This window comes from Ursus americanus, chromosome 14 (assembly GCF_024610735.1).
Source record: "Ursus americanus isolate L20-20 chromosome 14, mUrsAme1.1.p, whole genome shotgun sequence".
In the NCBI taxonomy this organism is placed as follows: domain Eukaryota; kingdom Metazoa; phylum Chordata; class Mammalia; order Carnivora; family Ursidae; genus Ursus; species Ursus americanus.
In genome coordinates, this window is record NC_142140.1 from 39472295 (window position 1) to 39498255 (window position 25961).

The following is a 25961-nucleotide window of genomic DNA, read 5'->3' on the forward strand; positions in this document are numbered from 1 at the left end:
AGGAAGAAGCAGGCTCATAGCGGAGGAGCCTGATGTGGGGCTCGATCCCATAACGCCGGGATCACGCCCTGAGCTGAAGGCAGATGCTTAACCGCTGTGCCACCCAGGCGCCCCTAAATACTGTTTCTAATACACAAACAACTCTTAGAAATTAGAAAAAAATAATCTAGTAAAAAAAATGAACAAAGGATATAAGTAATTTATGGAAGAAGAAATACAGGTGGTGATCATAAGCATATCAGAAGGTGTTTCATACTCCTGGTGATTATGGAAGTATAAATTTTAAAAATGAAATATATTTCATTTATTAGATAGGAAAACATCTATAAAGATTTCACCCAGGACAGCAAGGATATGGAGAGGAGAAATTAGTGTAACTTTGAGGCACCTGGGTGGCTCAATTCAGTTAAGCGTCTGCCTTCAGCTCAGGTCACTATCCCAGAGTCCACGATCGAGCCCCACATCTGGCTCCCTGCTCAGCGGAGAGCCTTCTTCTCCGTCTCTCTCTGCCGCTTGTGCTCTCTCAATTGCTCACTGTCTCACTGAAGTGAATAAATAAAATCTTTTTTTAAAAATGCAAAAAAAAAATCAGTGTAACTTCTCGGAAGTGAGTTTGGCAATACTTGTCAAATGTTTAAGCGTGCATGCCTTTGGCCTTGCCTGTGTATTCACAGATATATGTGTATATAGGGGTATTCACTGCTGTACTACTTATAGTAGTAACATTAGAAACAAGTCACTCAGGGGAAATGGCAAATAATGGTACACTTGTAGTATATTGTCCTGTGTAGCCCGAAGAATGAGGTAGCTCTGTGTATTTTGACAGGGTAGGGTGGTTAACAGGTGGCTGGGTATCAGAAGCAGTTTAGTATCACTGACTTCTAACATGTAGAGTATAGTGGTCCTTGAGTAATAGTAGTAAGGTTCAAAACAGTAATTGGGCTCAGGAATGAGGTGCTAAGGAGGAGAACTTGAATTTTTATTTATTTGTTTATTTTTAAGTAGGCTCCATGCTGGGCTTGAATTTTTGAGTAAGCATGAGGGGTGCCTGGATGACTCAGTCATTTGAACATCTGACTCTTGGTTTTGACTTAGGTTGTTGTCTCAGGTTTGTGGGATCAAGCCCTGCATTGGGCTCCCCGCTTAGCAGGGAGTCTGCTTCTCTCCCTCTGCCCCTTCCCCTGCTCGCATGTGCATGAGCACTCTCTCTCTCTAAAAATAAATAAAACTTAAAAAAAAAAAAAGACATAAACTACTTTTGTGATGAAAGAAAAGTGCTGTTTGGGAATATTTTGCTTTGAACTTGTAGGTATAGGGTAATGATTCTTAACCTTTCTTCCCTGTCCCAGACATCTTATGTTTCTTTATGTATAAAGCCCTTTGCTCTAGGTGCTTGGGTACAGCAGTGAACAAGACAGAAAACTCCCTGATCTTGTGGAGCATAACATTATAGCTGGAAGGAGATAGATAGTACATAAGAAAAATCTTGTATGGTGACGAATACAGAGGAGTGAAACAAAAGCAGATGGGGGAAGCAGGATAAGCCCCAGTATGCTCTTAACATTGAGTTAAGACCAAAGAGTATTGGCCGATGAACTGTGGTGGTTATCTGAGGAAAGAGCATTCCAAATCAGAAAGCCCTATTGTGGGAGCCTGCTAATTTTTTTTTTTTTAAGATTTATTTATTTATTTATTTGTCAGAGAGAGAGAGACAGCCAGCGAGAGAGGGAACACAAGCAGGAGGAGTGGGAGAGGAAGAAGCAAACTCCCAGCGGAGGATCCTGATGTGGGGCTCGATCCCAGGATCACACCCTGAGCCAAAGGCAGACGCTTAACGACTGAGCCACCCAGGTGCCCCGTGCTTATTTTTTAAAAATGGCAAAAAGGCTGGGGCGCCTGGGCAGCTCAGTTGTTTAAATGTCTGACCCTTGATTTTAGCTCAGGTGTTGATCTCACAGTCATGAGTTCAAGCCATGTTGGGCTCCACGCTGAGCCTGGAGCGTACTTAAAAAGAAAGGTAAAAAAGCTGGTATCACTAGAGTGTACTGAATGAATGCATGAGGCTAATGACATGTACGTACTGAAATGTAGGTCTGTACAGACCTGCCTTCTCAGTTCACATGGTTAAGAGACTCTGCCCCGTGGTATGGTTGACTCTTGAACAACGTGGGGTTAGGGATGTTGACTTCCTGCACAGGTGCAAATCTTCATGTAATTTTTTTTTTTATTTTTATTTATTTGTTTGTCAGAGAGAGAGCGAGAGTACACAAGCAGGGGGAGTGGCAGGCAGAGGGAGAAGCAGGCTCCCTGCTCAGCAGGATGTGGAACTCGATCCCAGGACCCTGGGATCGTCACCTGAGCCGAAGGCAGACGCTTAACTGACTGAGCCACCCAGGTGTTCCTCTTCATGTAATTTTTGACTCCTCAAAAACTTAGTAGCCTACTGTTGACTGGAAACCTTATCAACAAGATTCATAGTCAATTAACACACATTTTCATGTTATATGTATTATATACTGTATTCTTATAATTTAGAGAAAAGAAAATGTTATAAAGCAAATTATAAGGGAAGAGAAAATACATTTTCTTTTTTTAATGATTTTATTTATTTGAGAGAGAGTATGTGTGTGCATATGAGGGTGGGGAGCAGAGGCAGAGAATCTCAAGCGGGCTCTGAGGAGCCCGATGTGGGGTAGGGCTCAGTGTGGTGACCCATGAGATCATGACCTGAATTAGACACTTAACTGACTGAGCCACCTAGGTGCCCCGGAAAAATACATTTTCAATACTGTACTGCATTTATCAAAAAAACCTACATATAAGTGGACGCATGCAGTTCAAACCCAGGTTGTTCAAGGGTCAGCTGTATTGTGTCTCAACCTAACCCTTTTGATAAGAATTAAAAATTATGTCTATATTAATGTTATTTAAAATTTCAAAACAATTTACGATCTTGAGAACCTAGGCTGTTTTCTAGATTGCTTTTTTTTTTTTTTAAGATTTAATTTATTTATTCAACAGAGATAGAGACAGCCAGCGAGAGAGGGAACACAAACAGGGGGAGTGGGAGAGGAAGAAGCAGGCTCATAGCGGAGGAGCCTGATGTGGGGCTTGATCCCATAACGCCAGGATCACGCCCTGAGCCGAAGGCAGACGCTCAACCGCTGTGCCACCCAGGCGCCCCCTAGATTGCTTTTTTTTTTTAATTGTGGCAAAATTAGATTGCTTTTTAAAAACTGTCTGTTAGCCACCTTAGAGAGTTTCCTCTACCAGACTTCCTCGTTTGTCCAGCCTAGAAACAGCACATACATTGTTGGATTTGACACAGTAATTATATTCTTAGAACAGTTTTAGTGAATTGGTGGGAGACAAAGGTACATGTTAAAGGTTAATCACAAAAGTAGCTATCTGAAGTCTGTGTTCCTTTACTCTCTACTTCTAACACAGTCACACTTCAGGCCACCAAATGTGTGGGTTTTTTTCTCACATCGACCAATTCTCTGACATCAGCTAGGTATCCTACAATTCAGTTGACACTGTCTACTTGGAGTTAGTGTCAGGTCCCACAAGTTAAGGGATCAGTCGCACAAGACTGCCCTCCAGCTCATACACCAATCAAGTCCCAGGATATCACCTGTACTTCTGATTGACCAGCTATCAATTGGGGTTCTCACTACCCTTCCTCAGGTTTCATAATTTGTTAGAACAACTCACGGATCTCAGGGAAACATGTTTACTGGTATATTGTATAATATATGGTATGATAGAGGATACAAATGAACAGCCTCTGTCCATACGGAGTTGGGGTACACCACATTCCTGACATGCGAATGTGTTCACCAACACAGCAATTCCCTGAACCCCATACTTCTGGGATTTTTATGGAGGCTATATAGGTATAATCCATCAGTAACTCAATTTCTAGCCCCTCTTCTCCAGAGAACAGAGTGTGGGTCTGTGAAAGTACCAAGCTTCTAATCAGGGCTTGGCTTTTCCGGTGACCAGCCAGCATCGAGGAGCCCACCCAGAGTTGTCTCATTAGAACACAAGATGCACCTAGCATTTTTATTATCACTTACGAAATTACAGAGGTTTTAGGAGCTCTGGCCAGCATCCAGAGAGAACAAAATACATATTTTTTATTAAATCACAGTATCATACATCTAGTTAAGATAAGGAGGCACCTTCTAAAGGCAAAAATGAGCTGCCATGTAAATGCCTTGACAGTGTACAGTACTAGGAAAGGCCCAAGTTTTCTGTTCCTGGTAGGTCAGCCTGAGCTAGGTAAAGGGGATTCATTTGGAACTTCCCTTTCAAGAACCCTCTTGAGTTGGATGCTTCCTAAAGCATCCACATGTGGTTAAATGCATGTGCCAGAGAGAAGACCTTCTGATGGTGAATCCCAGGGGTTGGGTTTTACTTAGCACCCATAAAATTGCTTGTTTCTTCTCTGCCCTTCTACAGGGCAGGAGCTGAGGCTTCACACAAGGCTAGTGGGTCAATCTGGCCTCACTAAGTGAAGGATACTTTGGGGAAGGGGATCTCTCATCACTTGGTGCTTTTGTTGTTAGAAGTAAAGACCTCAAACCCTCAGTGGCTCAAAGTGCAACTCTTCCTCATTTGTCATTTCAACTTTTTTCCCTCTTCCTCTTTTTCTTCTTGCTGTTGCACATTCCCTCCATGCTGGATGGTCCCTAACCCCTCATCATAGTGTGGAATTACTGAGAGTGAGAAAGAGTTAATCAAAAGCCAGACTCAGCTCTGAGACAAACAGGAGTTTGGTCTGCCTCTCCAACTTTAGATACATCATCTTAGACAAGTGATTTAACCACGGAGTCCATTTCCTTATCTACATCATGAAAATAATAGAATTTATGTTGTAGTTACTTTGAGGATTATATAAAATATTAAGTCCTAAACACATTCCCTGGCACATAGTAATCCTTAAATAAAGAAATAATAGCTGCTGTTGTTTTCTTCTTCCTCTTCTCATTAGTGCCGTTACTACCTTGGGCCTCAGTTGCTTTTCAAATATTTGAAAAGTACCCAAACATTTATAAACAAGTATTCCCACATTGTTGGTAGTGCCATTTTTATCCTTTTTTTCTTCTTTTTTTAAGTACATGGAGCTTGAACTCAAGACCCTGAGATCAGGACCTGAGCTGAGATCAGGTCAGATGCTTAACCAACAGAGCTACGCAGGCGCCCCATCCTTTTTTTTTCTTTTAATACATAAACTGTTACAGATGCAATTCAGATCTCTAATAACTCCTCTGAACATCCCTCTCTTCCAGAGTAAATGGTATTTTAAAGTTTTCAGCTTGGTGTGGTATTTTCTGTATCCATTTGGGTATTGATTTGTAGTTTACAAATCTTAGACATTCCCCCTTCCCCCTAGTTTATTCAGAAAAAAATTGACTAAAGGATAGTAGTTAGCTCAAGGAATTTATGGGAGGGACAGAGAATGGGTCTTGGAGACTGTACAGTCCGGAACAGGACTCAGGTCACATTGCTGACCTGCTCTGGCAGAGACTCTGCCACACCCTTGGGCACAGGTCCTTGTTCTACCACAGTCTCGTTGGGATCTATGCCATCCTGCTCCATTTCTGCCACATTCCTCCACTCTCACCAGAAAATGGAGGTTGTGGTTCTTGCTGCCTCATGTTGCTCCCTTCTGAGTCCAAATTTCATGCAGTGTATCTAATTTGGGAAGCTTTGGTCACATGCCTGCACTCTAGCTGCAGGAGAGATTCGGAGTGTGATTCTGGCTTCTGCCTTTGAGAGGCAGCACTTATATTATGATGTATTCTGCAAACATGGGTTTGCAGCCAAAAACGGGACTATAGTAAGCTACTCTCTTATTGGTACACTGTGGGCTGATTGGGATCCTGATCATCACTTTGGATTGGAGAGCCATTTATTGCTCCTTTTTCTAGCCCTTCATGTCCAGCCTTTTACTTACATTTAAATTTCTTCCCTTACCATATTTCTAAGCTCATTTTGGTAAGTGTTTTAATACTTGGATAAAGACTTTACCATTTGTGGAAGAGTGTTATTCAAACAGAGAAATTCTACCAAGGTCCCTAAATTTTTGCTAGACTAGTTGTTAAACGGTGCAGGTAGGTTCCTCCGTGTGTGATTCCTTACCTAGTGGGGTGTTTTTCTACCACACTAAGCACTGTCCTCAACCATCCCTCCTCAGTGAGACTCAGAACATGAAATGAAACATGAGCCATATACGTTATTATAAGCTTTTAGTACTCTGGTTTTTAAACGGGATAAAAGAAAGGTGAAATTGATTTTTTTAATCACATTTTTTTAATCTAATATTTCAACATGTAAGCAGACTCTGCACTGAGTGCAAAATGCCACATGGGGGTTGATCTCCCAACCCTGAGATCATGACCTGAGCTGAAACCAAGAGCCGGCCGCTTAACTGACTTGACTGTGCCACCCAGACGCCCCTATTCTCCTTTAAATGGTTTTCTGGTTTTATGCTTTAACCAGAAGAAAAAAAAAATCAAGAAATAGTATTAGATTTTTTTTTTCAGTTTTGTTTGTTTTAGTTTCAGTGATAGGAAGAAAAGAAGCCTAATAAGGGTAATACATGTGTTACTTCATGATTTCTCATTGTGCTCCATTTCTGGAATGGAATTGGAATACGTGGTCCTAATGTCATGTTGAGCTCTGGATTACTTAGGTTCTGAATGACACTGAGGAAAAAGGAAAAGATTATCCATCGGCAAACTAATTAAGAACGTTGACAAGTTAGGGCCAATAAAACTTCTAGACTAGTGGCTATCCAGGTGACTAGAATCACCTGGAGAGGTTTTGTTTTGTTTTGTTTTAAGATATTTCTTTTAGAAAGAGAGAGAGTCTGGTGGGGCACAGAAGGAGAAAGAATCCTGAAGCTGACTCCCCGCTGAGCACAGAACCCAACACAGGTCGATCTCACCGCCCTGAGATCATGACCTGAGCGGAAACCAAGAGTCATCTGCTTAACCATCTTAGCCACCCAGGCGCCCCTCACCTGGAGAGTTTCTTAAAATGAAAAATGGCTGGGGCACCTGGGTGGCTGGTCGTGGCTCCATGCTCAGTGGGGAGTCTGCTTGAGCATCTCTGCCCCTCCCCCCCACTCATGCTCACATGTGCTCTTTCTCTCAAATAAATAAATCTTAAAAAGAGAGAGAATAGCTGCTTCCCTCACCCCACACCCTGAATTCTGATTCAGTGTAGGTAGGACTGGGATTAGTTCTGAATGTTTGCATTTCCCCCCAATTTTATTGAGATATAATTGAGATATAGCATGTGTAAGTTTAAGGTGTACAGCTTAATGCTTTGACTTACATATATCATGAAATGATTACCACAGTAAGTTTAGTTAACTTCCATCATCTCATATGGATAAAAAAGATAAAGAAATATTTTCCTTTGTGATGAGAACTCTTAGGAGTTACTCTCCTAACAACTTTCCTCTATACCATGCAGCAGTATTAGCTACAGTCATCCTGTAGTACATTATATCCCTAGCATTTATGTGTCTTATCTGAGTTTATACCTTTTGACCACTTTCATCCAGTTCTTCCTCCTCCCTGTATCCACTGCTTTTAGTAATACAAATCTGATCTCTTTTTCTATGAGTTCTGTTTTTTAGATTCCATATATATGAGATCATGTAGTATTTGTTTTTCTCTGACTTACTAGCATAAAGCCCTCATTGTCCATATATGTTTCACAAATGTCAGAATTTCTTCCTTTTTTATGGCTGAATAGTAGCCCATCTTTTATGTATTTCATAACTTCATCATTGACAGACACTTCAACCATTTTCCTGTTTTGTTTATTATAAATAATTCTGTGAACATGGTATAGATATCTCTTTGACATAATGTTTTCATTTCCAGAGGTTTTTTGGGGGGGGTAAGATTTTATTTATTGGGGTGTCTGGGTGGCTCAGTCCTCTAAGTGTCTGCCTTCGGCTCAGGTCATGATCCCGGGGTCCTGGGATTGAGTCCTGCATAGGGCTCCCTGCTCAGGGGAGAGTCTACTTCTCCCTCTCCCTCTGCTGCTCTGTCTCTCTCTGTTAAATAAGTAAATAAAATCTTAAAAAAAAAAAAAGATTTTATTTATTTGAAAGAGCACATGGGAGGGGAGGGGCATAGGGAAAGAGAGAAGCAGACTCCCCGCTAAGCTTGGAGTCCGAGGTGCTTGATCCCAGGACCCTGAGATCATGACCTGAGCCGAAGGCAGACGCTTAACTAACTGAGCCCCCAGGCGCCCCAAGAATTTTCATTTCTAATAAATTTCCAGGTTGATGCTGAATGTGCTGCTCTGTGGATCACATTCAGACATATTTTTTGAAAAACTTAATTGGTAATATACTCAACGAAGTAAAGAATCTAAGAAAGAAGTCATGAGAATAAAGAAAACAAAACCAGCTCAGAGTTCAGATCCAAATATCTGATTTCTTACGCAGTGTGGTGGCTCTACAGAAGAGCCAGAAAGCAATCTGCCCAGGTTGAGGTAGTAAGTCAGAATGCTTAAGAAGAAAGCAGTAGTGCTGTACATATTATGTGGTCAAGAGCCCAGAAATAGTTATATTAAGTGTGTCTTCTGAACAAGAGGGGGAAAAAAGGCAATTAAAAACTCTGGAAAAGGTGAGGGGAGCTGAATGAGAAGGTTGAATGATTTAAATGTGAAGGGAACTAAAACACTGATTTATGAGGGATTGATAGAAAGTGAGAAATAGTGGTTTTTGAAGCAAAAAAAACAAATTAATTTCCCCAGAAATGTCCCCCTCTCCCATTTGATATATAACTTTTCTAGGATATGCTAGGCTTAGAGATGATCTTTTTCCTTTTTGTACCTCTTGAGAATCATCTTAAATCTAGGCTTAAGTTTCAGAATGCTTTTTTTTTTTTTTTTTAAGATTTTATTTATTTATGTGACAGAGAGACAGCCAGCGAGAGAGGGAACACAGCAGGCGAGTGAGAGAGGAAGAAGCAGGCTCCCAGCAGAGGAGCCCGATGCGGGACTCGATCCCGGAACGCCGGGATCACGCCCTGAGCCGAAGGCAGACGCTTTTTAATTATATATATATATTTTTATTTATATATAATATTTTTAGTTATCATATATATATATATTTAGTTATCAGTCTGTCAGTTGGTTTTTTTCTTTTGAGACAATTGACCTAGGTATTATAACCTTGAAAATTACAGCTAAACCTGTTAAGAAACATAGAGCTGATGAATCACAGTATCAACTTTGAATGTCTACCTTAGATTTTTGTCTTTTCCTCTTTTTTTTTTTTTTAAAGAGGAATCTTTTAGGAATTCTCTTACTGCAAATAAATATTTGAAGTTGATCAATTCTTTCAATTCACTTCACTTTTGCTTCCTTTTTGAGTAAAAATTAATTTTTTATGTTTTGAGTTTCCAAATTCTTACTATGACCGAGTATTAGTGATTAGCCAGACAGAAAGTTAATGTTTTTATATAAATAAAAAAATTGGGAGGTAATAAAAATAACATTTAATTCTTATTGACCTGTGATAGTTAAGAATAAAGGTTATGAACGTATAATATCTGATTTCTTATGCAGTATGTTGACATTGGTAAAGAAATGTCACAAAGGGCTTTAACTCTTAACTTTTACTCCTCTAATTTTAAATTCTAACTACTTTGGATCTAAAATGGCATCAGATTATTTGTACTTGTTTATTCTGGAGTGAGGAGTAGTCCTGTTCCCCCCCACACACCGCAGTTCTGATTCTATATTACTTGTGATAACTTGTTTCTGTTTCTATTGGAAGTTTGAATGTTGATAAGTCAGATAAGTGTCCAACTCTTGGTTTTGGCTCAGGTCATGATCTCAGTGTCATGGGATCAAGCCCCTCATGGGGGTCCTCGATCAGTGGGGCATCTGCTTGAGGTTCTCTCTCCCTCTGCCCCTCTCCCCCCACCCCCGTGTGCTTACTCTCTCTTCCTCTCTAAAATAGATTTTTAAGTAAAAAAAGATACAGTGAACTTATGAGGCATATAGGCTATGATTTAGTGATAATAACCAGATTTTTATTTATTTATTTATTTTAAAAATTTATTAGAGAGAGGGTGCTGGTGGGGGGAGGGGCAGAGGGAGAGACTTCAAGTCAACAGCTTGCTGAACGCAGAGCCTGGTGTGTGCTCAGTCTCACCAGCAAGGAGATCATGACCTAAGTCTAAACCAAGAGTTGGAGGCTTAACCGACTGAGCCACCCAGGTGCCCCAATTTTTAAATTTTGTTTTGTTTTTTTTTTTAAAGATTTTATTTATTTATTAGACAGAGATAGCCAGCGAGAGAGGGAACACAAGCAAGGGGAGTGGGAGAGGAAGAAGCAGACTCGTAGTGGAAGAGCCTGATGTGGGGCTCGATCCCATAACGCCGGGATCACACCCTGAGCCGAAGGCAGACGCCCAACCGCTGTGCCACCCAGGCGCCCCTAAAATTTTGTTTTTAAGCAAGTAATAACAATTATAGAATAATTATAAAATATACTATGTATTTAACTCTATAGTAGTGGTTCTCTTTTTTTTTTTTTTTTTTTTTTTTAGGATTTATTTGAAGGTTTATTTAGTTGAGAGAGAGAGCATGTGCAGAGCAGGGGGAGGGACAAAAGGAAAGAGAGAGACTCTCAAGCTGACTTCCCAATGAGCTCAGAGCCTGACCCGGGCTCAGTCTCTAGCCTGAGATCATAACCTGAGCCCAAATCACGCTTAACCATGCTTAACCAACTGAGCCACACAGGTGCTCCTATAAGCAGTGGTTCTTAAAGGGTGGTCCAAGACCAGTCATCTCCAGTACCCTTGCAGGGCTCCTTAAGGTCAGAGCTGTTTTTATTATAATACTGAGATGTTATTTGCCTTTTGCACTCTCATTTTCTCATTAATGTACAGTGGAGATTTTTAGAGGTCACGTGTGATGTGTGTACAACAGATTGAATGCAGAAGCAGATATGAGAATCCAGTTGTCTTCAATTAAGTCAGTCATTAAAGAGTTCTGCAAAAATGTAAAAAATGCAACTCTTATAAATTTTTTGTTTTGGCAAATACAGGCATACCTCCAAGATACTGTGGATTCAGTTCTAGACTACTGCAGTAGAGTGAATATCTCAAAGCGAGTCAAATGAATTTTTTGGTTTCCCGGTGTGTATAGAAGTTATTCACACTATACTGTAGTCTATTAAGTGTGCAACAGCATTATGTCTTAAAAAAGAATGTACATGCCTTAATTTAAATACTTTATTGCTGGGGCGCCTGGGTGGCACAGCGGTTAAGCGTCTGCCTTCGGCTCAGGGCGTGGTCCCGGCGTTATGGGATCGAGCCCCACATCAGGCTCCTCCGCTATGAGCCTGCTTCTTCCTCTCCCACTCCCCCTGCTTGTGTTCCCTCTCTCGCTGGCTGTCTCTATCTCTGTCAAATAAATAAAATCTTTAAAAAAAAAAATACTTTATTGCTAAAAAATATGCTAACTATCATCTGAGCTTTCAGTGAGTTGTAATCTTTTTGCTGGAAGGTCTTTCCTCGATGTTGATGACTGCTGACTGACTGATCAGGGTGGTGGTTGCTGAAGGCTGGAGTGGCTGTGGCAGTTTTTAAGATTTTATTTATTTTTCAGAGAGAGAGAGAGCACAAGCAGGAGGGAGTGGCAGGCAGAGGGAGAAGCAGGCTCCCCACTGAGCAAGGAGCCCAATGTAGGACTCCGTCCTAGGACCCTGGGATCATGACCTGAGCCGAAAGCAGATGCTTAACTGACCAAGCCAGCCAGGAATCCCTTGCAGTTTCTTAAAATAAGACAGCAGAGAAGTTTGCTTCATCAATTGACTCGTCTTCTTACTAATGACTTCTCTGTAGTATGCTTTTTTTTTTTTTTTAATTTTTATTTTTTTAGAGAAAGTTCTTGAGCAGGGCAGAGGGAGAGAATCTTTTTTTTGAAGATTTTTATTTACTTAGCACAGAAGGAGAGGGAAAAGCAGACCCCTGCTGAGCAGGGAGCCCAATGCAGGGCTCAGTCCCAGGACCCTAGGAACATGACCTGAGCGGAAGGCAAACACTTAACCAACCGAGCCACCCAGGCACCCCAGAGAAAGAGAAACTTAAGCAGACTCTGTGCTGAGGGAGGATCCTGAGTGGGGGGCTCGATCTCATGACCCTGAGATCATGACCTGAGCCTAAATCAAGAGTCAGACCCTTAACTGACTGAGCCACCCAGGTGCCTCATTCTCTGTGGTATGCTATGCTGTTTTGATAGCATTTTACCCCCGGTAGAGCTTCTTTCAAACTTGTAGTCAGTCTTCTGGAACCCTGCTGCTGCTTTATCAAGTAAGTTTATGTGATACTCTAAATCCTTTGTTGTCATTTCAACATTTTTTTTTGCCTTTTTAAAAAGATTTTATTTGTTTATTATGAGAGAATGAGAGTGCACACGCAGAGGGGAGGGGCAAAGGGAGAGGGAGAAGCAGACTCCCCACTGAGCCAAGGAGCCTGATGCAGGACTCCATCCCAGGACCCTGGGATCATGACCTGAGCTGAAGGCAGATGCTTAACGGATTGAGCCACCCAGGCACCCTCATTTCAAGTTTTAACAACATTGTCACCAAGTGTAGATTTCATCTCGAGAAACCACTTTCTTTGCTCATCCTTAAGCAATTCTTCATCCATTCAAGTTTTATCATGAGAATGTACCAATTCAGTCACATCTTCAGGCTCCATATTCTAGTTCTCTTGCTCTTTCCACCATATCTGTAGTTACTCTCTCCACTGAAGTTTTGAACCCTTTGAAGTCATCTGTGAGAATCAGAATAAATTTCTTTTAAATTTCTGATAATGTCGATATTTTAACCTCTTCCCATGAATCACGAATATTCTTAAAGGCATCTAGAATGGTGAATCCTTTCCAGAGTTTTCAGTTTACTTTGCCCAGATGTTCGGGAATCACTCTATATCTAAGCATATATAGCTTTACAAAATGTATTTTTTAGTTTATAAGACTTGAAAGTCAAAAATACTCTTTGATCTTTGGGTTGCAGAATGGATGTTGTATTCACAGGCCTGAAAACAACAATAATCTCGTCATTCATCTCCATTAGAGCTGTTGGGTGATCACATGAATTGTCAGTGAGTAGTAGAATCTTTTTTTCTGAGCAGTAGGTCTTAACAATGGGCTCAAAATTAAAATATTCAGTAAGCCATGTTAAAAACATGTGCTGTCATCCAGCCTTTGTTGTTACATTTGTAAATCCTAAGGGCCCTGGGACCTTTGGAATAATAAATGATGAACATTAGCTTCACCATAAAGTCATCAGCTGTATTAGTCCCTAACATAGTTTCAGCCTGTTCTTTGAGGCTTTGAAGCCAGGCATTGCTTTCTCCTCTCTAGCTATGAAAGTCCTAGATGGCAGCTTCTTCAAATATAAGGCTGTTGGGGATCCTCAATAATTTTTTGAGAGGTGGCCGAGACCAAAAAGCTTGAAAACTCCTGTTCTGTAGTAACTGGTTTCATAGTTTCCTTTACGTTCTTGATGTAAAGCACTGGTTCTAAACTTGAGCATGCATTAGTCACCTGGAAGACTTGTTAAGGTAGATTGTCGGGCTTGTTACCCAGAGTTTCTGATTCAATAGTTCTGAGGTGGGACCTGGGAATTAGTATTTCTAACAAGTGCCTGGGTGGTGAAGCTGTTGGCCTGGGAAGTATATTTTGAGATTCACTGGTGTAAAGAAATATTGCTTATAATGAAGGAAACCTACTTTTTGAGCACCTACTTATCTTATGCTCATAGCAACTCTGTAGGGAATTAAGTGTTCTCCCCCTTTTTATTTTTTATTTTTTTAAAGATTTTTATTTGTTTATTTGACAGAGAGTGAGCGAGCACAAGCAGGGAGAGCAGCAGGCAAAGGGAGAAGCAGGCTCCCCACTGAGCAGAAAGGCCAACGAGGGGCTTGATCCCAGTACCCTGGGATCATGACCTGAGCCGAACGCAGACGCTTAACTGACTGAGCCACTCAGGTGCCCCTCCCCCTTTTTATTATACCTGAGGAAACTGAACTTGGGGGACTCACAGCTAGAAAAGTACAGCAGTAATTCAAGTTCGAGTCTAACTTCAAAGCCTATTCTCTTTACATAACGCCTTGCTTATCTTTTTAATTAGTGATGGCTTTTTTGAGATCTAATTCTTGTATAATTTACCCATTTAAAGTATACAATTCAGTGGGCTTTTTTTTTTTTAAGATTTATTTATTTTAGAGATAGCACGAGTGGGAGGGGCAGAGAAGAGGGAGAATCAAAAGTAGACTGCATGCTGCGTGCAGAGCCAACATGGGACTCAGTCTCATGACTTTGAGATCACAACCTGAATTGAAACCAAGAGTTAGATGCTTCACCAACTGTACCACCCAGGTGTCCCCGTTTTTGGGGAGAGGTTAATTTATTTATTTTAGAGAGACAGAATGCACACATGAGCAGGGATGGGGCAGAGGGAAAGAATCCCAAACGGACTCCCCACTGAGGGTGGAGCCCGACAGTGGGCTTGATCCCAAGACCCCAAGATCATGACCCGAACTGAAATCAAGAGTCAGAAGCCCAACCGACTGAGCCACCTAGGCACCCCATCAATTAAACAGTTTTTTAATCTACTCACAGAGTTGTGCAACCATTGCATCAATTTTAGAACATTGTCAGTACTCCAGGAAAGAAGCCCTCTGACCGTTGGCACTTTGTATTTTCCCTAATCCTATGCTCTTAGACAACCACAAGTCTACTTTCTATTTCTATAGATTTGCCTGTTTTGGACATTCACATAAATGGAATCATACAGTATTTAGTCTTTGTGACTGACTTCCCTTAGCATAACGTTTTCAGTTTTCATCTACTTTGTCTCATGTATCAAAATGTCGTTCATTTTTATTGTTAAATAATACTCTGTTCTATGAAAATACCACATTTTATTTATCCATTTATCAATTGATGAACATTTGGGTTGTTTCTACTTTTTAGCTATTATGAATGATGCTACTATAAACATTCGTGTCCAAGCTTTTTGTGGACATAGTTTTCATTCCTCGTGAGCATATACCTAAGAGTGGAATTGCTGGGTCGTGTGTTGTTTTTCATATCTTTGTCATATGGTGTGTTTTTTGTTTTTTAAAGATTTTTATTTATTTATTTGAGACCGAGAGAAAGAGAGCACAGGGGAGGGGGAGGGCAGAAGGAGAGGGAGAAGCAGACTCCCCCACCCCGTGCAGGGAGCCTGATGCCAGGCTCCATCCCAGGACCTTGAGATCATGACCTGAGCCGAAGGGAAACACTTAACCAACTGAGGCACTCAGGCACCGCTGTCATATGGTATGTTTAACCTTGTGATGAACTGCTAGACTTTATCCAAAGCGGCTACACTCCCACCAGCAGTATATGAAGATTCCAGTTTCTTCACATCCCTGTCAACACTTGTTACATTATCTTTTTATTATAGCCATCTTATTGGCTTTCAAGTGGCATCTTAATGTGGTTCTGTTTTGCATTTCTGTGATAGCTAAATGTTGAACAATTTTTCATGTGCTTATTGGACATGTGCATGTCTTTGGAGAAATGTCTGTTCAGATCCTCCCTCCTTTTTTTGTGTATGATATGAAGAAGAGGTCCAACTTCATTGTTTTTATATGGATAACCAGTTGTCCCAGCACCATGCTTGGTTATTTATGTGATACATCTACTGTTACTAGATAGATATAATCTCAGGGCGCCTGGGTGGCTCAGTCAGTTAAGCGTCTGTCTTCAGCTTACGTCATCCATGCATAAGGCTCCCTGCTCAGTGGGGAGTCTGCTTCTTCCTTTCCTCCTCCTCCCTTGTGCATGCACACTCACTCGCGCTCTCCCTCTCAAATAAATAAATAAAACCTTTTAAAAAAGAAAAAGATACAATCTCTTATCTGCCTTCTTTTTACCTTCCTAGACCAGTGTTTAGAGTTTAGATACGTGTGTCTGAAGGAAAAATCTTTTTTTCAAATTACAAACTATACGTGACATCCTTTCATGCTGCTTTGTATGCTGAGGTAACAGCAGTAAGAAATGAGGTGCATTATCATTCAGAAATGTGTGATTCAGGATACAGTAGCCTTCCTTAGATTAAATTATCAGGAATCTTGTGGAGTTTTTTAATGGCTTCTTTATTAAAACAAAGGTATCTTAATTAAGCACTCTTTAGTGCCTGCATTTTGGTAGCAATGTTGGAAGAGCCCTCCAAAAAGGATTTCAAGAGTTTCATCTTGCCTGTGTTTTTCACTGGTCTGTGGTGGGAGTAGTTTTGATCCTGGGTTGAGAACTGCATGCCTGTGAAATGTACTTATCTTACTGATTGTTTAGAACATTGGTCCCCACACTTTTTATCACTCAACCCATGGATAAGCTAGTTTGTTTTTGTTTTTGTTTTTTGTTTTTGTTTTGTTTTGTTTTTTAAGATTTTATTTATTTATGTGACAGAGAGACAGCCAGCGAGAGAGGGAACACAAGCAGGGGGAGTGGGAGAGGAAGAAGCAGGCTCCCAGCAGAGGAGCCCGATGTGGGACTCGATCCCAGAACGCCGGGATCACGCCCTGAGCCGAAGGCAGACGCCCAACGACTGCGCTACCCAGGCGCCCCAGATAAACTAGTTTTTAAACATACACCAAAATATATTTTTATAAATTACATACTTGTACTACTATACCAGTATGCAAAAACAAAGGGGTCACACCTTAAAACAAGAATTAAAAATAAGTAGAAGTTCTGATATTTTCTTTTTTAAGATTTTTATTTATTTGACAGAGAGAGGAGAGAGCACAAGCAGGGGGAGTGGGAGAGGGAGAAGCAGGCTTCTTGCTGAGCAGGAAGCCTGGTGCTGGGACTTGATCCCAGGACCCTGGGATCATGACCCAATCTGAAGGCAGCCGCTTAACGACTGAGCCACCCAAGTGTCCCTGATATTTTCTTCATAGATCCCATTTGATGGTCTTGCTTGCTCTCATAGATAATTGTTGCTCTGAGTGCTGTGTGATGCTGGAGAGTTTTGCATTTGGTTTTGGGGTTTGTGGCCTCAGAAGCCTTGGGTTGGCAGCCCCTCCTCACATTACTGAAGGCCCCTGCCTGAGATCTCTTCCTTTTGTGGCTGGATTCTTAATGTTGCCTGATTCACTCACTGCTGAATCTTGTCACTGCAGGTACAGGTGCAGGTACAGCAGTCTCCGCAGCAGGTCTCGGCTCAGCAGCTCTCCCCGCAGCTCACTGTTCACCAGCCTGCTGAGCAGCCCATCCAGGTCCAGGTGCAGATCCAAGGCCAAGCACCGCAGTCGGCAGCCCCTTCCATCCAGACCCCGTCTCTGCAGAGCCCCAGCCCTTCGCAGCTGCAGGCGGCCCAGATCCAGGTGCAGCACGTGCAGGCAGCCCAGCAGATCCAGGCTGCGGAGATTCCAGAGGAGCACATCCCGCATCAGCAGATCCAGGCTCAGCTAGTGGCTGGCCAGTCTCTTGCCGGGGGTCAGCAGATCCAAATCCAGACCGTGGGTGCCCTTTCCCCACCACCGTCTCAGCAGGGCTCGCCCCGGGAAGGGGAACGACGGGTTGGCACAGCCAGTGTCCTCCAGCCAGTGAAGAAGCGCAAAGTGGACATGCCCATCACTGTGTCCTATGCCATCTCAGGGCAGCCGGTGGCTACTGTGCTGGCCATTCCACAGGGCCAGCAGCAGAGTTACGTGTCTTTGAGGCCAGACTTACTGACGGTAGACAGTGCCCACCTGTACAGTGCCACTGGGACCATTACTAGCCCTACAGGAGAAACCTGGACCATCCCTGTTTACTCTGCCCAGCCCCGTGGGGATCCTCAGCAGCAGAGCATTACCCACATTGCCATTCCCCAGGAAGCCTACAATGCAGTTCACGTCAGTGGCTCACCCACAGCCCTGGCAGCTGTAAAGTTGGAGGATGACAAGGAGAAGATGGTGGGCACCACGTCTGTAGTGAAAAACTCCCATGAAGAGGTAGTGCAGACCCTTGCAAACTCTCTCTTTCCAGCACAGTTCATGAATGGCAACATCCACATTCCAGTGGCTGTGCAAGCTGTGGCAGGCACCTACCAGAACACAGCTCAGACTGTCCATATATGGGACCCCCAGCAGCAGCCACAACAACAAACCCCCCAGGAACAGACACCGCCGCCGCCGCCGCCGCCGCAGCAGCAGCAGCTCCAGGTTACTTGTTCAGTAAGTGAAGGCTTATTTGCAGTGCAGCCTGCTTCCCCAGGGCCGTGTGCAACAGAGAACTTTCCTGGCAACCTCTGGCTTGTTTACTGCAGGGATGTTGGTCTTTCAGTAGTATAATATTTAATATTTTAGTTGAGGTTGAAGAGGGGGGAATAGCAGCAGGTGAAAACTATGGAGCAGGTAGGAGTTCTGTCCTGGTACCTGGAGGTAGATGAAATGATCAGTAACTGCTTTGGGGGTAGATGCCTTGGATGCTTCTTTTGTAATCTCTTTTTAAGAAGAATAAAGTTCTAGGGAAGGACTAATGGGACATCCCAAATATTATCTCAGTTTAATAAGCTACTTTCTGCATCACGAATGGATCTGGTGGAATCCTTGTTGTTTAGTACACAGGCTATAATCTCATCACAGCGGAGAGACTGTGAAATTATTCCATTTTAGTTACCATTTGTGGACACAGTGTAGGTGAATTAGAAGATATAAAATAATTCCTGGTGGGCCTGTTAAAAGTCATCACCTTTGGGAGTGTCAAATAAGCCACCACTGCAGGTGTTTTTATGTTCCTTAAAAATAATCAAGCCTTGGTTAATCTGTTATGGACGCTATATTGAAAAAAATGTTTTAACTTTTTATTTTGAAATTATCTTAGACTTACAGAAAATAGAACTCTTTTGAAACTCTAACTTTAAAATTGGCTCTTTTTTCTAAATGTTAAATGCTTTTTCTTTCTTTCTTTTTCCTTTTTTCAAGAGAGTGTTAGTGTGAGCAGGGGTGGAGGGAGAGGGAGAGAATCTTAAGCAGACTCTGTGCTTAGTGTGGAGCCCGACTCGGGGCTTGATCTCATGACCCTGAGATCATGACCTGAGCCGAAATCAAGAGTCAGAGGCTTAACTGAGCCACCTAGGCTTCCCTAATTGTTAAATCTTTTTAAGGATACCACAGAAGTGTGGATAAATTTATTCCTTAAGACTGTTAGCAAACCTTAGGGCCTCTGGTCTCATGGGACTGCTGAACGCAGTATGCCTCAGAGGGCAGGTTCTCCTGGGAATGCATGCAAGGGAGCTGGTATAAACAGAGCACTGTTAGACCAGGGACCATACTCAGAAACTCAGGCCGTAAGCAAAGGCTAACCAAGTGGTTTCATAGAGAACGGTATATTATTGTAGGTGACTTTGTTAAGGACCTATTAAATATCTAGCTGTCAGGCCTAGAAGTAGAACAAGACAGAATCCTTGCTTCAGGTATCTTATAGTCCAGTTTTGGAGTAAGAATGTATGATTTCTATTTTCTGAATTCCTTATAAGGCAGCATAATCAAGTGTGACGTTATATATTCCACACACACAAAAACAAACTGGGTATTCAGAGACTGTTCTAGGTTAAAAAGTCAGCAGAAGTGTCTTTGTGGAAAAAGTGGCATTTGATCTCTATAGCTTCAACTGGCAAGAATGGAGCAGCATCATTACAGAGCCAGGGATGGACAGAAGGGACATGGCCTGGTGCAACATGAGAGGGGGACTGTGGGAGAGGAGTTAATACAGGGAGCAAAGGATGTATCTTCCCAAAGTGAAGAGTTGAGCTTGAGCTGATTTGTGGTAGGAAAGTTTTCCAGAATCCTAAGAGTTGTGATAATAAGAATCAAGTACAGATGTGTAGAATTAATTGCATGTAGGAGAGACCAGCCTGGAGAATTGTGATGTAGCTCAGCTTTTGCTCACAGGGATGGGGAGGACATCAGGGCTCTCCTCAGCTTTCCTGGGCCTAATGGTCCAAGTTGCAGGTCAGGCCTCTTTTGATGCTCATTGGTCTCTGTAATTTCTACTTCTGGGCCCTTAAGCAAGAGAAGATCTTTTGGGGAGTTCATTTTAGTAGGCCCATGTTCTTCAGAGGCAATGTCTCCTTTGGGAAAGTCTTAATGGGAATGAATGTCAGGTATTACCAGAAAAGGAGAAATTGTGACTACCTATCATGTAGGAAAGATGAGTTTGTCCATTTATACCACAAACATCCTTCTGCCCTACTTATTAGGTTTAGTGTCAAGGTGCTGAGGAACAGATATGAATAGTCTCTGCCCTTGGTGTACTCACAATCCATGGGGAAGATAATTGTTCTGTGATGTGAGTTGAACCGTAAGGGGAGCTGATGACAAAGTGTTGTGCTCTTCACCTGGCATACCCTTTATGAAAGTTCTCTTATCATCTGCCTTTAAAACCAGATTTATGGTGAAACCTCCCTCCTTTGAGCTCACATCCACTTCCATCTGTTGCCCCATTTCTCTACTCTGCTTTATTTCCAGAGTTCTCAAGCATCATCTGTCCAAGTTGATTCTGCCTACTAACCAATTTTCTCTTCAATTTATGACGGAGTCTGTTCTTGTCAAGGTCAGCAGTGACCTCCCTGTGGCCAGATCCAGTAGGCATATCTGTTTTTATCTCACGGTAACATATGACACAACAGACCATACCTGCCTTCTTGGAATTCTGCTCTGGCATGGTTTTCCTCCTACCCCCACTGGTTCTTTTTCCTTCCTAGAAGAGTTTGCTGGTGCTTATATCTGAACCATACATGTTAATGTTCCTCAGAACTTGGTACTAGCCTTCTTTTCTCCCTAAAGAATTTCTGTCTTTGGCCATAGTTTTCAGCACCCTCCAGATGGCTGGTGCCACTGAAGATGATAGTCACTGACATTATCCTCCAGGCACTATTTCAGTGTTACGCAGGTTAACTCATTCAGTTCTCATACCAACTTTATGAGGTATGCACTACTATCTCCATTTTACAGATGAAGAAACTGAGGTACAGATTAAACAACAAGACCAAAGCCACGATTAGTAAGTAGCACAGTTGGGTTTCGGCCCTGGACAGGCTGGCTCTGGAGCCCATGTCTTTTACCCTGTGCTGCATTGAGACACAGGTAAAGACCTGTGTCTCTAGACCATGCCTTTCCCTTTGAACCTTTCTCATGCATCCAGCAGCCTATTTTTTCATTTACTTAGATTTATTGAAGATACCTCAGCCCTTCATTAGCATCACCTCTACCACCATTGAAAACCTCTCCTCTCAGGGCATCTGGCTGGCTCATTTGGTAGAGCATGTGACTCTTGATCTTGGGGTCATGAGTTCTACCCCCATTTTGGGGGTAGAGTTTATTTAAAGATAGATAGATAGATAGATAGATAGATAGATAGATAGATAGATGACCTGTTTTGGTTTTTTTTTTTTTAAAGAACAAAAACAAAACTTCCATTCTCAGAAAGTGGTACCATCATCCTCCCATTTGTTCAAACCAGAAACCCAGGAATCATCCTTAAGTCTGCTTTCCCTTCACAGCCAACTCGGCAACAAGCCACTTTGGTTCTGCTACCACACTTCTTAGCATTTCTTAAATCTTCTCCATTGCCATCCTAGTCCAGGCCACCAGCACATTTGCTCCTCAATCCATTCTCCATAAATCAGAAAGAATTTTTTTTTTTAATGTAAGATTGTGTCACTTCCCAGCCTAAAACTTTCCAAGGGCTCCATTATAAAGAGGAAGGAAGACTGTATACCACAGTGTACAAGGCCCTACTTACATCAGTAGTTTCCATCCTGGTTGGGATCATTATCACCCCTACCCACTGATAGACATTTGGACGTGTAAAAGAATTTTGTTGTCAAGATGCTTGGGAATGCTACAATAGCGGGTGAAGGCACACAGTGAAGGGGGCTTGGCTAAACACCAGAAGCAAAGTACTGCCCCAGATGCCCTGGCTCCCACCTACTTAATCTAGTCAGACTTCTAGATTTCCAGCTTTGGTAGATGGTATTGCCATTGAACAAGGTAGGGAGGGAACTCTGAGGAGAACAGTTCTGGATGGGGAAAGTGATGAGTTCTCTCAATAGATGGTAGTCTGAGGTGGTTGTAAGATGTTTGGTTGGAGACATAACGTTACTCCCTGGGTATATTAAGGGCAGGGCTAGCTTTGGAGGTGCATAGTTAGCAATCACTTCCACAAACATGGAAACTGGAAAAGGGGGTAAGACTCACCAAGGAGATTGGTACTTGAACTGGGAAGTGTATCTAGATTGGAGCTCCTGGGTTGACAAACATTTAAGAGCCTCACACTGGTATTGCTTTATTTCCTTGTTTAATTAGCTTATGAAAGCTAAGAGACGAGTTTTTACTTTTATTAATTGAGAAGCAGATTTATGTGTCATAAATTATTTTGCCTTCAGTTTGAATGATTTGACATTCCTTAGCTCTTTGGGTAAGCCCTGGCATGGAGAATTGCTCAAAGGAACTTGTTCAGAATATAGACAGGTCTGTGAGACCCAAGAACCTCTGCCTGGTATCTTTGTTGGTGTCTATCCCGCCCAATATGGGGATTGTGATTGATGCTCATGGACATTTCCTGCCCCTTTGTGTGCACAGCTTGGCTATTAGACCATTGAGGACAAGATGACTCTTCCTTTAGAGGCAGGAAGCTGGAGCAGTGCCTCCTGTCTTCAGAAGATGCCCTTAGGAAATAGAGCAGTATTACTGAGAAGGAATTTGGGGGTGGGGGGAACAACCTTATATATAGCTAGAGAAGCCATATACATCTTCAGGTCTTATCGTCTCATCTTCCAATGGCAGGAGAGAGAGCACAACTTTTGTTTGTTGTACTTGTCTTTTTCTTAAACGATGAGTTTCAACCATTGCTGGACATAAGAATCACCTGGGAGCTTTTAAAAATACTGATGGCAGGTCTCCATCTTAGACCAATTAAATCATAATCTGTAGGGATAAGGCCCAGGCATGGATATTTTCTGAAAGCAGCCCAGATGTTTTTAAAATGCACCCCAGTTTCATGGTCACTACTCTGGACATTTGGTATTCAAAATGTGGTCTGCAGAGACCAGCTCCCTTACTTGGGAACTTGTTGGAAATGCAGAATCTCAGGTCCCACCTGAGACCTTTCAAATCAGAATCTGCACTTTAATAAAATTCTTAAGTGATTTTTTTTGCACTTTATAGTTTGACAAGCAGTGCTTTGGGCCAGTAGTTCTGAGCAGTGACTAAACTTTAGAATTGCCTTTTTATGTGTGAAGGTTTTTGAAAGACTGTAATCTCTTTAAGAAGAGATTCTGGGGTAGAGCCCAGATACTAGTATTTCTAATTCAGGGATTCAAAAGTCTAGCCAGGGCTGAGAAGCACTGCAGTAGCCCTAACTGTCCCTGGAGTAAAGAGTAGACCTCCAGGGGTCTTTGAAAGTAGGAAATCAAGTGGAAGAAATTTTTTTTTTTTAATTAAAAGAACCACAGCTAACATTTTTCTAGCAGTTTTGTGGAGGGGCCTCGTGCAAAACAATATTGACACATTTTGATGGTTTCTCTCTTACAGGCTCAGACTGTCCAGGTTGCCGAAGTTGAACCACAGTCACAGCCACAGCCTTCCCCAGAACTTCTGCTTCCAAACTCTCTGAAGCCAGAAGAAGGGCTTGAAGTATGGAAAAACTGGGCCCAGACCAAGAATGCTGAGCTAGAGAAGGATGCTCAGAACAGACTGGCACCCATTGGGAGTGAGTGTTTGTGAGGGAGAGAGAGGGGTGGACTCTGTCTAAAATGTAGTGGTACTGAAACAGCAAGAGGATGGAATGGTAGGAAAGTGGTGTCCCTTGGCTCTGGGGGTAAGGGATCACCATCTGAAAGTATGCCGAATTCAGGACAAGCAACAAGCAGACCTGACCTGCTGCAAATGAGCAGGATTTATGGTGTTTGCCCAAGACCAGGCATTTTCATACACACGAATTTCTGAAGTCAACCTAGCAGATCTGGGCAGAGTGAGTTCTGGAAGGGGATAGGAACCAGTGACTGTCTTCAAGGCCCTTCTTCCTTAACATTATGTTCATATTCTTCCTCACCTTACAGAGTGTGGATTTTGTGGGTTTTTTGCTCATTTCTTGGCCCTAATAATAATTTTGAAGGTATGTGAGGTGGAGGGGATTGTGGGAAGGAAACCCTTAGTGTAAATAGGGCATGTAGGATTATTGTCTTAGTAGGCCAGTTCTGATCTTAGATACAGGTGACCATTTCCATCCTAGCTCCCTGATGATGAGTATCTTCCTTGAGTCCTACTTCCAGGGATATGAGCAGCCAGTTAAGAGATTACTGTTGCCAGTACCCCCGTTCACCTTTCGGGGTCACCTTTGGCTTGTGTTTCAGGGCGCCAGCTATTGCGATTCCAGGAAGATCTCATCTCTTCTGCTGTGGCTGAGTTGAATTATGGGCTCTGTCTAATGACACGGGAAGCTCGAAATGGAGAAGGTGAACCTTATGATCCAGATGTGCTCTACTATATTTTCCTGTGTATTCAAAAGGTAGGAAACAGAACTTCAGAGGAACATGTTTGAGCTGTGTTCCCATTGGATATTTGCTGGTTACTCGAATTAGTAAAATGATAAGCAAGTGGTTATAAAGAAGTTCTCTTTCAACTATATGATGAATTTTTATTTTAAAATTTTATTTAAATTCAGTTAATTGGGGCGCCTGGGTGGCACAGCGGTTAAGCGTCTGCCTTCGGCTCAGGGCGTGATCCCGGCGATCTGGGATCGAGCCCCACATCAGGCTCTTCTGCTATGAGCCTGCTTCTTCCTCTCCCACTCCCCCTGCTTGTGTTCCCTCTCTCGCTGGCTGTCTCTATCTCTGTCGAATAAATAAATAAAAAATCTTTAAAAAATAAAAAAATAAATAAATAAATAAATAAATAAATACATTCAGTTAATTAACATAGAGTGTATTAGTTTCAGGGATAGAATTCAGTGGTTCATCAGTTGCATATAACACCCAGTGATCATTATATCACGTGCCCTCCTTAATGCCCTTCTCCCAATTACCCCATCCTCCCACCCACCTCCCTCCAGCAACCCTCAGTTTGTTCCCTAGAGTTAAGAGTCTCTTGTGGTCCCTCCCTGATTTCATCTTACTTTGTTTTTCCCTCCCTTCCCCTATGATCCTGTTTTGTTTCTTAAATTCCACAATATGAGTGAAATCAACTATATAATGAGTTTTTTTAATGTACTTTTTTTAAAGTCTTTGTTTTGGTTTGTTTGGTTTTTTGTTCAAGATTGTATTTATTTATTTGACAGAGAGAGAGGCAGCGAGAGAGGAAACACAAGCAGGGGGAGTGGGAGAGCAGGGAGCCCAATGCGGGGCTCGATCCCAGAACACTGGGATCATGACCTGAGCCAAAGGCAGACGCTTAACGACTGAGCCACCCCGGCACCCCATTTAATGTACATTTTTAAAAATTACAGAAGAACTAATATGTTCACTTTAAAAGAATAAAATAGACATCAGCCATAATCTCATCATTTAGAGAAACTTTTGTTAAAATATTTGTTATAGTATCCTAGAGCCTTTTTTAAAAAATCACAAAACATTTATATTATACTTTACTTTTTATTAAAGTAAACATGGTTTACATAAAAATAATTTATCCAAAACAAATTCTGGTGCTAACATTCAGCTCATTTTCTCATTGTTCCCTGCATTAACACAAAATATTATTTGAGAATCTATAGAATATAGGAGTGTAGGTAGGCTTTCAGGACATCTAAGGTGTAGTATAACAGGGAAACTTGATTTAGGACTGGCAGTTTAGGAGCACAGGGGTGGATGTCTTAGTGTGTGTGAATGCTCTTGTGGAAAAGCCCACAGCATGATGGAAGAGCACTTG

At 42.1% G+C, this 25961-nt stretch overlaps 1 protein-coding gene across 3 annotated transcripts in view; it reads left to right on the forward strand.

The window, feature by feature from the left end:
- QRICH1 (glutamine rich 1) overlaps positions 1 to 25961 on the forward strand; it is a 48548-nt gene that overhangs the window by 13315 nt on the left and 9272 nt on the right. For all 3 annotated transcript variants that reach the window (XM_045778768.2, XM_045778769.2, XM_045778766.2), the window contains 3 exons: positions 17229 to 18266; positions 23628 to 23805; positions 24449 to 24603. In XM_045778768.2, coding sequence (XP_045634724.1) covers positions 17229 to 18266; positions 23628 to 23805; positions 24449 to 24603 — 1371 coding nt within the window. The remainder of the gene's footprint in view (positions 1 to 17228; positions 18267 to 23627; positions 23806 to 24448; positions 24604 to 25961) is intronic.